We start from the raw sequence: 18,548 nt of genomic DNA, 5'->3' as shown, positions 1-18,548 counted from the left end.
TGCAGAGGGTCAGAACCTCTGAGGTGAGTTTGTTGGGACTCACAGGTTCACTGGGCAGAACCTTTTCCTTTGGAAACTCTCAGTGTGCTGTAATAATACAGTTGACATGAAAATGTGGTGAAATAGAAAAAAAAAATTCTTCTGCGTGGGAGAAAGCAAGTAGCAAAGCAGATCTGAGAATGCAGCACAAAGCACTTGATCTGAATGAAAGGAAAGTGCAGCCTCAGGGAACTGAGAAACAATGTGGAAACTGTTGGTTTAGTTCAAGGATAAGAAATTTTAATGTAGTGTTTTGAGCATTCTGTATTTCTCAGCAAATAGGCACAGGTCTGCTTGGTCTGACCTTGGGCATTGAGAGAAAAATTGGTGCTTCTGCGAGTTATATAAGCAAATTATTATTTTTTCAGTAGTGAAATTACTTACTTGGATTTGTGGCCACTTTCTTGCAATTCTGGCTATTACAGAAGTCACAGTTTATTGGAGCAGATGTATCTTCTGCACCTCAAAGCAGAAATGGTGGCTGTCACACTTCAGTTTGCAGTCAGGCTTTGAATTGAAGGAGAGTAACTGGTACAGGTCATTCCTATTCATGACTGAATTTGGTCCTTTCTTAGCCAATATTGGGAAATTTTAATAGAGCTTTGTGAACCTATTTTCTTTTTTCTCAGTTGCCACGTAGATGATTTTAGGTTACCATTTCAAATTTAAAAATTAGAATGGAATATTCTCACCTGCACATAAAGATAAGCATTCCCCTTGTGTCCCCACTCTGTTCTTGATAACTTCAGTTGCAGAGCTACAGTAACTTAATAAGTTTCTTTTTTTTACCCCTGTTTCTTTCTTTCCCTCTTTCCCTCTGCCCTCCCTTCCCCTCCCCCCCCCCCAAGTGTGCAGCTGACAATTAAATATGTAGATGAAAGACTTTGGAAAGGTAAATTTGTATTAATATTTAAATTATTTCCATTCTAATTTTCATTCAAATGCAATTAACTCTTTCTGTCTTCTGTTACTGTTGTTTACATAAGAGTCCAGGAAGGGAGAAGAAGTGAGGGAAGAGAGAAATAAATGGCCAGAGGATACCAGATTTTTCTTGTAAAACCATTCCTCTCTACTACTTTCATAAATGGACTTAGAACAAATTCTCAGTGCTTAGAGTAGGGTAACATGTTTGTACAAACAGAATGCTTGGAATGTGAATAGCAATTGAAATTAAGAAATTTTGGAGTTAAATTTTGTGGTACACAGAAACAGGTACAATTGCCTTTTGTATTTTTGTGGGGGATTTCAATAAGACAGAGCGCTTGTAGCAAGCATGGGTAGAGCCCTTCTCAAATCTTCGTTCACGAAGCCTAGCCATGATCATTTATGGACCTTTTAAACTTGTGCATTCTTTAGTGTTAATTAATTGCCTCCAGTACTGGAGGCAAATCTCAACTTTTTTCCTACAAGTGGAAGTGTCTCCTGCTTTCTATAGAGATTTATTTGATCAGATCTGTGAAAGAAGTATTTGTTTGCTTCATGATACCAAAACTTATAGAATGTGTCTAACTGTTTTACCTGATACATATGAGAATGGAAACTACATGAAATTAAGTTAATAATATTTTGCAGTTGGGTAGCAAAATAATAATTTATGGCAGTTAAGTAGGAAGATAATGTACCATTATTTTATCTTTCAAAATACAGACCCGTGGCTGTAATTTCAATGTCAAAAATAACTTTCTGAAGAGTCAGAGGAACTCAGAACTGATGTGTCTGATTTGTTAATAGTTAAGTTCATGGCTTAGGAGACCCTGTTGCTCATTATGCCCTTGTATTTTAAGTTATTTCTGAAAGAATTATGTAATGTGGAATATTTCACTTCCCCACACCCTTCAAGCTTTGGAAACTTTGTTTGCCTCTCTGTTTGTGGGTGAAAGTAGTTTCAAAGCATGTCTGCGGCTATTTAGGCTGAGATACAAAAAATTCAGCTGCTTGAGAAGACTTCTAGTTTACTTGAAGAAACTACTTTTAGATGATTTTTTTTTAAGGAAGTTTCTTAAAAACAATCACTTTTCCACAGTTGTTTCTCAGTAATACATTCTTCTGCAAGTTGTAAATATGGCTTTTTGTGTTGAAATGAGAAAAACAATATGCAGCTTGTTAACTGGCAGATTTGAACCTTCAGGAGTAGATAATTTGAAGCTGCTGATACACTTTGTGTTCTGTTTATTAGCTGTGTATGCTGTGCCTTGTCAGTCCTTTTTAGCAAAGTGTGTTTTCTTTCTTAGAGTGAAGATACACAGCAACAAATTATCAGAGAAACTTTCCATTTAGTATCAAAACGTGATGAAAATGTCTGTAATTTTCTAGAAGGAGGACTGTAAGTATCAACTTTGAAATAAATGCCTAATACTTACTGACTTTCAAGTATTATTACTGCTGATTGTAATATAACTTTTTACAGCTGTAATGTAAGTGCCATGTAACATTTTTTAATACGCAAAGACTGATGCGCCAGCTGTACATCTTCTTTAGTAACTGAAGCATAGATATAGGTATCCAAATGTGTTAGGCAGTAAAACTACTCTTTTTCTAATGCTGTAACTGACACAGTTCCATACCTAGTGGGACTTTGTTTCAGACACAAAGATGGGGAAAGAACAGGTAGGTGATATTTCCCTGTGATCAAGCTAATGATTTCTGGTCTCATTTTAAGAGGCATTGACCTTTGCCATACCCACGGAGAAAATGAATGTATTTTGGATCTGCTGCTTTGGCTTGAACTCCTAAAATTTGAGTGGACAACCTCTAATAGTAGGGTTCCTTCGCCTTTTTATCAGCATTTGGACTTGCTGTATAAACTAGGAAGAAAAAAAATAGGTTTTATATGTGCCAACTAGTACAATTTCAACCAAGCCTTTTAATTAATATAGGAAAAGCAAAGTAGGAGAAAAGCCAGACATATGTGTTGTGTTTCTAGCAGACAGACACAAAATACTCTTTCTTGAATCATTTGGGTGGTTTTTTGAAAGTGGTCTTACTTTAGTTGAAATGAAAAAATCCTGAAATGAAGATGTGTTTTATTTTGAGATATTTATTAATCATCAAGAGTAAATAGTTTAAAAACCACCTTCTAGGAAAAGGGGTCATAATGGGTGGAGAAAGCTTATGATCTCCAGTGTGTGACAGAGATTATCATAGTCTGTTAAATATTCTGTTTATGGAAATTTATGGTTACTGAAGGTTAGTCTGCTGACACCTAAATTTTCTGTGTGCAGAGTTGGTTGTATGCTTAGCTGTAGCATGTCAGCTCTGATGTCTTTTTTCTTGATCAAGATGTTTCCTGGGTTCTTTTTATTACTGTATTTTAAATTGAAATTGTTCTTTCCTAACTATTCAGTCATTGATATGATGATTCTATCATTAGGTTATTGGAGATGAGATTTCAAGTTGGAAACATGCTGGCTTGAATTCTGTAAGTGAAAGACAGAAGCCATTTGGAGCTTTTTAAAAAATCACAGCTGCTCAGTAAAAATAAACTGAGACAGAGAACACAGGTCTGGCTTTCTTCCTACTGCTAAATTCCAGGGTTACAATTTCAGTATTTTTTCCCAGTTGTTTTTTTTTTGCGGGGGGAGGGAACAGAGATCACTTTATAGTTTTCAGTTTACCCAGAGACTGCAACAGTTTATATGTAGAACTGTGTGTGCTGAAGTATTTGAAAGAATTGGGCAAATAAGTCATAAAAGAGGAAACTTTAATTGCCATTTCTTTCTCCTTTCCTATTTGTAATATTTTTGTATGGTATGTAAATGTAGTTTCTGCTCTTCAGGAATGAAGGATTTCCCTTCCCTTCACTGCCCCCACTCCCAATCCCTGCCAAGCATTAATATGCTTAAGCAAAACGATCTGTAAGACTTAGTGCTCTTTTATTTTTATTTATTTATTTGTATTCTTTCCCTGTGACAGAGACAGAAAGTAAAGGGATGAGTTATGGCACTGGTGATTCATTTCTGGTACAGAATTAAGGAATAATTATGATGTTCATGACCATGTAGGTTCAGCCTAAAAATGTTTTCATTTTTATGTGACCAGGCCTCATATAGCTCAAAACAAATGCCAGTGAACTGATGTAGGTCTCCTATTTAAGTGCCTTTTTTGGGAAGGATGTAAGAGAAGAGTGGAAGAACATACCTCTTAAGACTGTGTCTTGTTCAGTGACTTACAGTTAATGAGTCCATAAAAATATAATTGTTTCTGTGGCTGTAACATTGCATCATAAAATATTGGTTGTAGTACAGTCTTATTTCTCAGGACATGAAACATTTTGTAGCACAAGTATTACATTTTCTTGGTTATTAAGTGGATCATAAACCCAATTTAAGGCTTTTTCTGTAATCTGAATACCAATCTCCATTACAGTTTTCTTTTTCTGTTGATGCTTCTCTGAGAAGGGTAGGAAAGGATTCATAGGCATACACTATTAATCTGTAAAATAGATTACTCACTGGACAGTGCCTGCTGGTGTGGAATGGAAGTCCATTTAATACCTGTTTATGATCTGCATGAATTGATTTTAATAAAAAGGCTCTTATATTTGTGTTATCCATATGGATAACAATAACTGTGTTTGTGTGTGGTAAATGTAACTGTCTTTTGGAATTATATCACAAAATAAAAGTGATTGTGATATACTTGGACTTTGGAATGGTCCAGGCTTTAACAATAGGCCTTCTATTAACTGAAATAACTGTGAGGATTTGTCCAGCTTATCCTGAGATGCTAACTCAGCTTTCCTTTTTTCTTTCCTGTTTAGATTAATAGGTGGATCTGATAACAAACTAATTTACCGACACTATGCCACCTTGTACTTTGTCTTCTGTGTGGATTCTTCAGAAAGTGAGCTGGGTATTTTAGACCTCATACAAGTAAGGTTTTTTGCTGCTTTGTGATTTTGTGTTTTTTTTTTTTTTCTTAGTAGGTGGAATTCAAATTTGAAGTACTTTAGAACTTAAATATTTAGCCATGCCTTTTTTTGTAATATTTGGAAGTAAAGGTCACTTTCACACTTTAAACACACCTGAAGTGCTGAGTATTACTTTTAGATTATTTGCAGTTTTCTGGGCTTTGAAAAAATTGTTTTCCAGGTTGATGAGAAAGGAAGAAAACTGTTTGTTTAGAACCTACTGAACACAATCAGAAGCTATTTATTGCCTTAGCTTTTCAAGGGCTTGTTTTGGCTACAGGTAAAAATGGTGCAGGAGAAACATTTACTAGGCAAACGCAGACTATGAGAACCCGGATGCATAAAGCCCCATATGTATACATGTTTATAACACACATACACAGAGATAGATAGGTAGATAAATAGAAAGATATTCACTACAAATGTATAATAGATAAACACATCCAAAACCTCTTTGGATGGAACTTTCCTTGTGGCTTATGAGCTTTTCGACAGATACACTTTGGAAAGGGAGTGCAGATGAACCCCTGGGTGTGTGTTCTGCACCAGGGGGTTGATGTTGGTAGTGAGGGTTGGTCAGGAAAAGACGGCTCATACAGGTTCTTTCTGTACCTCAGTAAGGAAGGCACAGTGACACAAATGGCTTAATAACTGCTTAATAGAACAGAATAAGATGAATGTAGGTAGTAAATCTTACACCCCTTCAGATGCTGGGAATTCTGTGCTCAGGTAGCACACAGTGGAACCCAAGTGGATTTTCCAACGGTGTGCTTTGCTGAGCAGATCCTGTGCATGGAGAGAAAGTCTTCCTTTTTTGGACCTTTGAGCTATTATATAATTTCCTCCCAGGAAAACAACTCTTCCTAAAGGATTTTCTCAGGAGAACTTCTTGCTGCACTTTGAGGTACAGGCAAGGCCATGGAAGTGTCATAATCACTGGTACCAAGTGGGAGCTGCCTACTGGCTGCTCTGTCACTGTGAACTGGCTGAGTTTATCCATTAGCCAAGGAGTTCGTGTAGCAGAGCACAGACCTGTGCGTGTTCAGGTTGTGTTACGTGTGTCACTAACTCCTAAATACGCAACAGTTTCTTGGTCAGAATTAATACATTTGATCCGCTACAGTTTATCATTCCAAAGGACATAATAGGTTATAGATTGCATTAATAAAATACAGTCTACTCAAGCCCAGTAGATGTGGCCTGTTCAGCATCACTAACTCCTCGAATACAATGTCTTCTGCAAGGCTCTCAGTATGATTTAAACTGCTAAATATGTCTGTATCAGTCAGAAATATTGCGTCTGGTAATATGAACAATTTCAGGTCAAAAGAGCTCTGACTAAACCAGTGATTTTTCAACTTAAAACCTGCATGTAAACAATTTCAGTGATGATTGTTAATGTACTCAGATGTGGCAAAAAATAGTTTCATGCCATGAAGTGATGTATGTCATTACATGAATTGGTCTCAATTATATATGTGTGTGGTTCACTTAGTGTTAAACTTTTCAAAAGCTTGCACATCAAGAGAATTTATTTATTACATTAGTAAAATCTATGGTATTCTGGGACATGGGCATGTATCTATTGATAATTTACTCTTAACCTTAAAGGCCTCACAATTCCCTCTGCAGACCTTTCTTGGAGTTGAATAGCTTCTCACAGTCACCTGTTTGTGTTCAGAGCAGCCTTCCAGTGTTGTTCTTCTGGACAATAGATCCAGAAGGGTGCCTGTCTGGGTAGGAGGGAAGGAAACTCCTTTTCTGGATTCTTGTACTGTCTTTGGTCATAGAAATATCCTGCAATGTCTGAACAGTGCAGAGTTACCAAGTAAGGTACTCAGTGGCTGTACCTGTTTCCAGCAGTTTGTTGTACAAATGTGCCTTCTTACTTGGAAGTGCAAAAATATCTATGAACAGAGAAAAGAGACATGTTCACATATATATACACAGTGTAACCTAAATTGTACTTTTAGGTGTTGAAACAAATCGCTTGAGCTTACTGCTACCTACAGTTGTATAGCCTAAAACTGTCTGAATAAGGGAGAATTTAAACTTTTCTCTAAATTGCATTACTTCTTGTGCCAAAAATATTTTGATATATTTTAATTTTGTAGTCTTTATGTTTCACATTTTTTCCATAAATGCCCCAGTGTTTAATTACATGCCAGTATAATTGCCTACAGGATGAAATAATAAGAAAAAAAGCTATTTCTGCTTGTATAAATACTTTATTTTTCTAACATGCATGATTTTGTGTATAAATCATACAGTCTCACCACAGTACCTGCAGCTGTTCAGTATTCTTCAATCATGATAATTCAACCATTCGATTATGGGATAAAGTATACAGAGATTAGTTAAACGTTTTCAATTTTCAGTCTGGCTCACAAGAAGGATCTGTTTAATCCTCTTAGCAATAGCAATCAGAATTAAATGTATCTTACACTGGAAAAGTGCCCTCAGAAAGTCTATTATTACATCTCAACCCCATGTGCAATGCAGGCTGGCAGTATATACACATACTCATCCACTCAAGCAAATAAGCTTTGTTTGTTTTTTGTTGAGACATCTCTGTTTATTATAGTTCAGAGGCAACACAGGTATCGCATCTGGACTTCGTTATGAATCATACATATAATGAATTGTTTATATAAGTAGATATGTAGAGGACCAGTTTATGATGGAAAATAAATTGGCGATATGAACCTAGAATTCAGTGTAGCACTTAAGAGTTTTCTGTCTTGTCAATTGAATAAATCCATAGTAGATTAGATTACATACGACAGTCTGCAGTTCTTTTCATCACAAATTTGTGGTTTTCATATAATTTCAATATTCAGTAAAGTTGTAATACTTAAGATACTTCTGTGAAGGCCAGTTGTATCACCATGAGGTCAGAGCTGTTTCACAGTTAGGTTGTCGTGACTCAGGCTTAATGAATATTCTGGATGCCTTACAAATAGACTGCCTCCGATTTGATACTATGTTGAACTTAGATGTTCGAACACATAAGGCAAATTCATATTTTTTTGCCTATTTACTTTGATTCTTTTATATAAACACAAATTTCTCTTCATTGTTTTTGCTTTGTTGGATTGGGAGATAGGTCAGCATCTATACTTGTTTATACACTTGTTTTACAGTCTTTTGGAGTCAGTGTAAATTATGTCATGAGTTGTAGCTATTTCAGACTCTTTTCTATTAGCCTGTGAAGTGTAAGGTTTTAGTGCATGGAAATAAAATACATAAGAAAATATAATTAGCTATAGACTGTCTTGAGGAAAAACCGAGGGACATTTACTGTTGCATTTTTGCATTGCATTTAATAAGAATTTCTGAGTGTCTTGGCCCTGTTGCTGTACTTTGATGACATGAGGCTGTGAAGACAAGCAGCAGTGTCTGTGAGATCAGTCTTCTCTGAAAAGTTCTGTAGGGTCTTGCACAATAGTGTTGTTCAGTAAGATGCATGTGGGGAATGAAGTGCAATTCATGTAAGATGTTTTTCTCAGTTCTTAAAGCATCCTGACCAGATATGCTTTATGTGCTAGTTAAATAAAAAAGGGAGAGGCATATGACTGGGATGAGAATTCATCATGGGCAGATTGAATTAATTCTGTCCTCAAATTTACGACTGCTGTTTAGCTAAGGAAGAAGGAGGGGATAATATTGATATAAGTTACTGCTGTTATTTTTGGTTCATCCTTTGTACTTACTTTTGATATTTGACATTTTCTACTTGCAGATACGTTTAATTGATTAGATTTTCTGATTTTCCTGCTAACCTTGTTGTCTTCCCAACATGAACATATTTTTTATTCTGTTGTTGCCTTACTTATTTTAAAAATGAGCCCTTTATTGTAAAAGTGGTGTTTATGTTTTGACATATTGCTGAATAGAGAGAGCTCCTGGCTTGTATATATCCAATAACGATTTGGTGTTTTGTTGGTGTAGGGTTTTTCTTTCCCCCCCCCTCTTTTTTTTCTGTTTACTTACATGGAGATGTGCATGAGTTTTTCTTTGAACTGTAAAAGATTATAATTTCAAAAATGAAGCACAAGGGGGAGCTAGTAATTCATTGTGCATGCATCGTTATTTTCCTGCTATTTGACTTATTTATTTATGTTACTCTTGCCATAATATCACAAGGTGCATCTGAACTGATGTGTGTGGAGAGTACGTGTGTCCCAAAACAGTTGATGTGTTTTCTCTTCTGATTATTGATCTACAAGTCTGCAGCATCTGAAGTGATTACTAAAGTACTTAAATTCTATCACTGCTTGCCATAGCATGCGATTCATTTGACTCAACTAAAATTATGATGAAAGTGGCTCTAATTTTGTTTAGCATTTGTATTATCGAAGGCATCTTAAAATAGGCCAAGGACGTTAGTGTAAAAAAATCTAGTTTCCCTTGCAGACTGATGCTTTAAAAGACCAGTTATTCATAACAGATGTAAACATTGTCACTGCTGGCATTACTCTGAATGCTCCATTATGAATGGAAGATTGAGGGAGTTTCCAAAGTTTCCATGAGAAATCCTTAACCAGTGAAAAAATCTCTCTTAAAGAATACTTGGTGCCAACTGATTTCATTGCTTAGATTAAAAAGTGTTTGTTGTGCATTACTGGTCATGCGTTGCAAGCAGAGATCTGAGAGTTCATTCAGTATGTGATGGTGTTGCTATGTAATAGGTAAAGATTTCAAAGTAACCATTGTAACTATGAATCAGTGGTTGTTATAGAAGCCCTAGTTACCGGAAGAAGGTCACAAAAATAAAACTTTTATGATGTTGATGCGTGAGCATGCATGTTGCTACTAAATACACGTAACTGTGCAGAACTTTTTTTAGGACTTTTGAGTTGTTTTTGGTTTTATTGTGTTCCTTTGTTTTCCAAGGAACTAAACAGATGTTGAAGTCAGAGTATGTGAATTCACGTGCAAACTGATATATATGGTGATATATATGAGGAATATTTTCTTTCAAAAATAGTGTCAAGTTCTTGTAACTAAAACCATTGGACAAAGGATTTCATTTACACTCTGTTTCCATACTTCTTCTTGCAGCTAATATCAAACAGCACTGTCCTTGTAACTGCAGTCTCCTAAGGTACAAGGAAAGTAAGAGAACATCTTTGGTCATTTGTCTTGCTGAACATGGTTGTCAAATATGTAGTTGTTCTGCTTAACATACAAGTTTTTTTGTTTGCTCACATCCCTTCTGTATTGAAGATTGTTATGACCACAACAAATTAACAAGTTCTTTAAGAAAAAAATCTGCTTTGCTTAGCTTCAGTATAATTTAACAGAAGTATATTCATTTACTTAGTTAACTTGTCAGCGAACCTTATTGTCTTGGCCCGTCTTGAGTTTGCTTCTGAATATGCTCCATGTTCCTGGTTTTAAATTACAGATTTGTATTTTGATATTAAATAATAGTCCTTGTCCTAAATGCATGTACTTTGACTTTAAAATGGACATTGATAATAGTAGTAATAGTAGCAGCAGTGTGTGATCCTCTTCTCTTTTACAGTGTAAGCAGGATCTGAGAATCAGGGATTCAGATGTAAAAGTAATCTTTATGGATATGCAAGGTAGACAATTGGGAATGGCTTATGTCATGTAAACCCATTTCACTGGGTCTGTAGACATAAATACATGTCTGTAGAAACAGGCCTTTATCCCCAGAGAATGGTGGTGAGTGGAGTTACGTCCATCTGGCATCTGGGGAACATGCAAGTGGTGTTCCCCAGGGCTCAGTGTTGGGGCCAGTCCTGTTTAACAGCTTTATCAGTGATATGGACAAGGGGTTCGAGTGCTCCCTCAGCCAGTTTGCAGATGACCCTGAGTTGGTTGGGAATGTTGATCTGCTGGAGGGTAGGAAGGCTCGGCAGAGGGATCTGGACAGGCTGGATTGGTGGACCGAGGCCAGCTGTATGAGGTTCAACAAGATCAAGTGCCAGATCCTGCCTTTGGACCACAACATTCCCCTGCAGCACCACAGACTGGGGGAAGAGCGGCTAGAAAGCTGTCTGGCAGGAAAGGACCAGGGAGTGCTGGCCAACAACAGCTGAACATGAGTCAGTGTACCCAGGTGGCTAAGAAGGCCAAAGGGTGTCTTGGGTCAGCAATAGTGTGGCCAGTGATTGTCCCCCTGTACTTGGCACTGGTGAGCCCACACCTTGAATATTGTGTTTAGTTTTGGCCCCTCACTACAAGAAAGTCTTCAAGGTGCTGGAGCAAGTCCAGAGAAAGGCAATGGAGATGGCAAAGGGTCTTGACTGCAAGTCTTAAGAGCAGTGGCTGACAGACCTGGGTATGTTTAGAATGCAAAAAAAGAGGTTTGGGACAATCTTACTACTCTAGAATTACCTGAAATGTGGTTTTAGAGATCTGTTTCTTCTGAGGAGGAGGAAATGATAGGACAAGAGGAAACAGCGTCAGATAGTGCCTGGGGACATTTAGATTGGGTATTAGGAAGAATTTCTTCCATGAAGGAATGGTCAGGCATTGGAATAGGCTCCTCAGGGAAGTGGTGGAGTCACCATCCCTGGAAGTGTTCAAAAAACATCTAGATATGGGGCTTAGGGACATGGTGTAGAGAATTTGGCAGTGCTGGATTAACTGTTTGACTCTTTGATCTTAGAGGTTATTTCTAACCTAAATGAATTTGTGATCTATGTCAGAACGTGGCTTCTCATTCCTATTTCTCTGGGCCTAGGCAGTTTGAAATCTGGTTCATCTCAAATACTAAGATGGAATTAATAAATCATGTCGAATAAAGAATCAAAATCAGGTGTTTATCTTCTATATTGCTGCTTTAGGGTTTGAGTTTAGAATTGAAAAGAAACCCCTGCATACGGTCACAGCTTAATAAATAATATTAAATGCATATTGTGACAAAATGACCCTGAAACATAAAAAACTGAGATTAAAATTTCCAACAAGGCATACCTTATCTATTTGTCATTAATAAATGGTCAGTAAATTCTTACATGAATTATTCTCAACTTTGAAGACTCTAAGCTCTCAAACTCAATCATATGTTTGACTTAGAGAGAGTTAACACATCTGTGTCTGTAGGAGTTATCCCATGCATAAAGGGAGCTGTGCTTATGCCTGTCTAAGACTGGAGTCTTTGTCAGCACTCACCACAAGCAGATGGTGATTGGCGTTCCGGAGCTTCAGGAATGCAAGTACAATCATCAATTCATTATCTGGCCTAATTGGGTACTGTGGTGCTCCTGGTGTCAAAACAGGCAAACATGAGTACCAGGGAATCTGTTACAGGAATACCCAGGGCAAGGTAGTGTACAGTCTGCATCTGGCAGGGAACATCAGTGTCTGGAGTTCAGCAGCTGCTCTGATTTTTCTGCTTTGTGCTCTTATATTCTAGATTCAGGGAGGGATTACAAACCGCTAGACTTTTCTAAATTTTTGTGGTTATACGCCTGACAGGATCAGCAGGTGTAACATTAAGCCAGCTGCCTTTTTTGTTGGTGCACCAGTGGGTCTAAGTCAGGTGAAAGCTGCTGTACTGCTGGAAGCAGTAATGTTGACAAACTTGCATGATGCTGACATTTTGCATTGCACGTGCCTGTGTAGCAAAAGTTATCAGTAGTCTGGTTAACTGGGAGATGCGTGCAATGTAGTAATTGCTAAAAATAGTTACAGTAATGGAAAAGCTCATTTTGTTTGTTTGTTTGTTTGGGTTTTTTTTGCTTAATAATTGGGTTCTAATGACAGGGGAAGGGATGCTTTGTATCACAGCTGAGAAAATTGTAGCATAGGTGATGTTACTGTTTTTTCAAGATGTGACTTCTTTAAAACTGGGTGACTTTTAGCAAAGTATTAACATCAACTGACTTGTGCATACAGTTATGACCTCTACATAGATAACATATTGTTGACATAATAATGTTAACCACATAATTTCTGTAGATGCCTTTAATGCCTTAAAATCTGACCTTTGTATAATTTCTGTATTTGCTTTTCTCAAACCTCACACTTAATGAAACTATTGAGTTTTTGTTAAAGCTTAACCTCTGGCTTTTTTTTTTCTCTTTGCAGGTATTTGTGGAAACACTAGACAAATGTTTTGAAAATGTCTGTGAACTGGATTTAATTTTCCATGTAGACAAGGTACTGTGATAACCTCCTGTAATATTTTTGTCAAGTAAAATGTTTGATTCAGCTGACACTTGGTATTAAACTCTGCAGTGATTCTACTTTCCTGGAGATCTCAATGAAGCTGGTGAAGGGACTAAAGAGTAAGTTGTATGAGGAACAGCAGAGGAAGGTGGGATTTAGACTGGAGAAAAAGAGGCTTAGGGGGACCTCATTGCTGTTTACAACTACCTGAAAGGAGCTTGGAGCAAGGTGGGGCATGGCCTCTTCTCAGTCACCAAGCAACAGGACGAGAGGAAATGGCTTCAAGCTGTTACAGGAGAGGTTTAATCTGGACACAAGGAAGAATTTCTTCACTGAAAGGTAGTCAAGCATTGAAAAGGGTTGCCTGGGGAAGTGGCGCAGTCACCATCCCTGGAGGTGTTCATGAAACGACTGGATGTGGTACTTCATACTGTGGTTTATTTGACATGGTGGTCTGTCAAAGGTTGGTCTCAATGGTCTTGGAGGTCTTTTCCAACCTTAACGATTCTGTGCTTTATTTGTCAGTGAAATCTAGACCATTTCTGTTAAAATATTATTTTTATTATTTAAAAGCTGCAGTGGAACCAGTGGAACAAGTCTTTCTGAGGAACAATAAAATAATGGGGGAGACTTGCATAAAAATATTGCACATTAAGTTGTAAAATCCAAGACACGTAAATATTCTTAGAGTAGGATTAGTTCCAAAAAGTAATGTATTCTATATTGTTTATGGTAGGTATTGCATAATGCGAAACTGAAGTTATTACAGGTTTTCCAGTTAAGGTTGGCACTTACCTTTCATATGCTATGATTATGTAGCTTAAATGCTGTGTGGATCTTTCTGTTCCAGATCTCAAACACATTTTATGCCTTCGTTTCTAAATATTCGAAAAATCTTGTTTGGATGTTCCCATCTATAAGGAGTGTTTTATTTATTAAGTTTTGAGAAATGCTGTTACTGTAGTAATCTTTCATTTAAAAGGATGTTGATGTCTCTTGTTTTAATACCTAAAATGCTGAGAATGGAATATACAGAATTTATTCCTTCATTTTCATCACTTTTAGTGCATTCACCTTTCCCCATCTGTGAACATCTTTTTGCATCAACAGCAAAAGATGTCAAAGTAAATAAGGATAGAAAAAGTAGACTAATGATTGTACCAAATCCAATGTCTGAAATGGCCATTTCAAACTTACTCAGATTGTTTCAAAATCAGAAACTCCTTTTGGAAGAAACCCTTTTACCTTGATCTGACAGAGAAATGCAGATGATCTTCACTGAGTACTTGAATTGATACCTTGCTTGTGAAAAGTCATTAGGATTTCTAGTCTGGCTGGACCATGTTGGATGTTTCCAAAATGGCAAATTAAAATACAAAACAATTTGTGAGTGGCTTATATATGAACCTCAGAGGTTCAAAGAACAAAAGATAAGATAAGAACAAAAATGCTGCAGTTGTTTTGTGGGGAAGAGTTTGGTCTTTAGCTGAATGATACTTTGGTTGATAGGTACGCCAAATTGTTGCTCTGTAACATGTTTCATTCAGGAGTATTTCTTAACATAGTAATCTTTTACAATTTAAAGAAACATATTTCTAATAAAATATAGAGAACTTAGGTGCTTTGAAATATTAAATTTCTTGAAGAATATTTTACTTTCTATTGGGTGTGAGATATATTCTTCTTGAAAATTATTTTTCAAATGGAAGAATTTTAATGATTTCATTTTACTAAAAATTTGCTTTACTAAAAATCTACCTGAGAATCCTATTAAATGTCTAGACTAGAATTTTCAAACTCTGAGAAAAATGCGAACCCTAAATAGTAGTTAGATATTTTAGTCAAAGTAATCCAATTCCAACAAAAGATCAGTGAAACCTTGAGTTGAAGAAATTTTGAACATCACATTAACCAGGGCAGTGATTTTTAATTTGATCATAGATCAACAAAAGAATACTGTACTGAATATAGTGAAAAATAAAGAGAGCTGAACATCTGTTGTAAGGCAAGGCTGCTACCAGCTGTACAGTGGCATTAGTTGTGCAGTTATAACTAATCTGATGTCATATCTGTTCTTTTTTTCCCTCCAGTTTAAGTTCATCAGTATTGTTGTAGGTGTGAGAACAAAACAGGAAGATGTATGTGTGAGAATGAAATTATAGCATTAAATTTTCTTTGAACTGCTGAAGCAGTCAAGAAGGAAAATGCATTGAGCCTTCAGAGTTACAACACATTAACTTTGTCTCATCAGATATTTGTGACCTGGTGTTAATGTATTGCAAGTGTGCAAAACGGAGAAATAGCAAATGCTGCTGGATATTTGATCTAGACGGAATCTTACTTGTAGTGGAGTAACGTGGGAGCTTTTGGGAGTGAAACCTTTCAAATCTTTGTGCTTTGAGTAATCTGGTGTCGAGAAAAGTGGGGATTGGCTAAATGATTTGGATAAGAATTTCTCTGTGTTTTCTGTTCTTGATGGAGCTGTGGAAGGTGGCTTTCTTGCAGTTCTCTTGCTAGAGCTGCCTAAACACCAAGGAATGCCTTTCCTGTAAGAAAATGATGTGGCATGTGAAACAGTTAAACTACGTAATCTCAACAGGTGTTACCTCTCTAGCAGCATTTTATTTGGTATTTCTATAAGGAAACATTTACCTTCATCAGACCTTTATCATTGTACAGTACCCAGTGATGGCTTATAGTAAACTTGGGCCAAGAGACATGCTTATGCAAGGAATATTGGTATAATACTAGAAATTCATTTGGAGAGTGGAACATAGGTGGGAATGAGATAGTGTTTCTAATGTGCTAGAGCAGAGGAGGATTTGGGGTGTTGGGGAGTATAGTTTGTACACACAAACAATTTGGATTCTCTTTAAAGATCATCTGTATTACAAGAAAACAAACTTGCCTATAGCTGGAGCAAGGCATTTTCTGGAAGAGAAGGAGGAGATTTATTTTAGTCCTGATTTCTTCACTGAGTCCAGGAGTGTAATTTGTTCTGATGGAAAAGGCATCATAGAAAGCTATCATAAGAATATTTTACAACTAAAATAATAGAATACATTCAGTTAGGGATGTAAGGAAATACTTTTATTTTTCCACAAATTTTTGGCATCTATTGAAATATCCCTGGGAGTATCATGATCTCTTCCAAGAATTTATTGTCTGACCAGAACAGTGAACCCAGTGAATCAAATTGCTTGAAGACAAGAAAATGTGTTTGCCAGGTTTTCCTGGAAGAGTTTTTTCTTGATGCATTCCTTCTCCCTGTTTACTAAAATATGTGTTTATGGCTTTAGAGAGTATAGGGAACATAAGTAGGAAGCTCTCTTGATTTTTGTAAAAACACCTCAAAATTGTTATTACAAAAGAGCAGTTTCAGATTTTGAAAAGCTTATGTTCTCAGCTGTCAGATCCCTTTTGTAATATAAGGTCTGTTCCCTGTGCCCTCAGTCTTTCACTTAAACACTGTTTGGAATACACTGTTGAAGTGTATTTTGCACTTTGTTGTCACTTAATGCTTTTTTAGTTCAGATTTTTTTATTTCTTTAGGAAAATAATCAGTGATTTTTTTCAATAAGAAAAAGTAGAGGAAGTAATGTGTATTTGCTAATTATATATTTGCAATGAGAAAATAAAGAAAAAACAGTTAATATTAAAAATTTTTGTCCTGCTGCTGCTCATATGTGGACAAACCTGTGTATTTAAGAGAAGGGAGTCAAGAGATTACAATAGTTACAGAACATTATTGATCATAGCTGTAGTATACAGATTAACAAATATTTATATGCTGTTATTTAGAAAACATTCTTCTCCCTTCAAAAGAAAAATGGGGCAATATGAAGAAAATTGTTAAGCTTCATCAAAACAATCCCTGCTTTAAACATTTTTAAATATTCTGTGTTGGTTGTCAATATTGGATACTAAAAGTGGGAAAAAATACAGAAAAAGTGTGGTCCGAAGTATGGAAGAGTTTGCATGGAAGAAGGAGTTAAATATTCAAGATATTGGAGGCAGAGAAGCAAGAAGTATGTAGAAAAAAAAGGTGTTGGAGAGCCAGAACAACCCTAAAGAAAATGAACAACTGTGTGTCAGAAATGAAGAGCAGTGGGATATCAGATAAAATCTCAGGAAGTTTGAAACAAAGAGAGTGTTTTTTTTATGTTTGATAACTAAATTATAGAATGTCACTGTTGCATTTTATCATAGATACCAAGAATATTTTATGTAGGTTCAAAGGTAATTAGATATGTTACCCAAAGGAAAAAATTCTAACTGGAGCTATAAAATGCAATACTATACCAAGAAGCAGAAAGCAGTCTGTGTTTCTGAAACCCTTAAGTTGGAGATACTTGGAAGCAGAGAATTTGTATAAGTAGTACTGTTAAGTGTCCTGTGGTGAATTACTGAAAATAGATAATAAACTAGAATAAAATTTTTTAAGTATGCCTAATCATAGAATCACAGAATGGTTTAGGTTGAAGTGGACCTTAGAGATCCAATAGTTCCAATGCCACTGCCACAGACAGAGACACCTTCCCATAGACCAAGTTGCTCAAATCTGCACACACAAATCTGAATATTTCCAGGGCTGAGGCACCCACAACTTCTCTGGGCAACCTGTGCCACTGCCTCATCATCCTCACTGTAAAGAATTTTCTCTTGGCTAAAAGCCATTCCCCCTTGTCCTATTACTGTATGTTCTGTGAAAAGTCCCTCTCCAGCTTTTTTGTGCGACTCCTCTAGCTACTGGAAGTCTGCAGTAAGTTCTCCCTAGAGCCTTCTTTTCTCCAGACTGAGCAACTCTCAGCCTTTCCTCTCAGCAGAGGTCTTCCAGCCCTCTGATCATCATTGTGACTCTTCTTGACTTGTTCCAACAGGTCTTCATCTTTCTTGTCCTGAAGGCCCTCACAAGAACAGAGTAGAGAGTTGGAATCAACTCCCTTGACCTGCTGGCCATGCTGCATTTGACGCGGCCCAGGATGGGGTTGATTTTCTGGGCTGCAAATGCACATTGCTGGCTCATGTCCAGCTTCTCATCCACCAACACTCCCAAGTCCTTCTCCCCAGGGCTGTTCTTGGTCCATTCTCTGCCCAGACTGTACTTTTGCTCAGGACTGCCAAGACCCAGGTCCAGGTTTGGCCTTGTTGAATTTCATGAGGTTCACTCAAACCCACCTCTCAGGCCCATCCAAGTCCCCCCAGTGTCATCCCTTCCCTCCAGCGTGTTGATTGCACCACACAGCCTGGTGTCATTGGTGAACTTGCTGAGGGTGCTCTCCATCCCACTGCCCATGTCACTGACAAAGATATTTAGCAGCACCAGTCCCAAAGTTCCCTGAGGAAGCCTCTCATCAGTGGTGTCCACTTGGACATGGAGCTGCTGCAACTCTCTTGAGTGTGACCTTCCAGTTATATCCCTATCCATTGAGTGGTCCAGATGTCAAATCCG

General features: G+C 37.0%; 1 protein-coding gene across 2 annotated transcripts in view; it reads left to right on the top strand.

The window, feature by feature from the left end:
- Nucleotides 1-18,548, top strand: part of AP3S1 (adaptor related protein complex 3 subunit sigma 1) — a 31,314-nt gene that overhangs the window by 494 nt on the left and 12,272 nt on the right. For both annotated transcript variants that reach the window (XM_050329015.1, XM_050329016.1), the window contains exons 2-4: nt 2,271-2,362; nt 4,799-4,910; nt 13,016-13,087. In XM_050329015.1, coding sequence (XP_050184972.1) covers nt 2,271-2,362; nt 4,799-4,910; nt 13,016-13,087 — 276 coding nt within the window. The remainder of the gene's footprint in view (nt 1-2,270; nt 2,363-4,798; nt 4,911-13,015; nt 13,088-18,548) is intronic.

The sequence above is a fragment of the Myiozetetes cayanensis genome, unplaced genomic scaffold (genome assembly GCF_022539395.1).
Source record: "Myiozetetes cayanensis isolate MyiCay16 unplaced genomic scaffold, myiCay2020 scf4, whole genome shotgun sequence".
NCBI lineage: Eukaryota > Metazoa > Chordata > Aves > Passeriformes > Tyrannidae > Myiozetetes > Myiozetetes cayanensis.
This window is presented reverse-complemented; position numbering and strand designations above follow the sequence as displayed.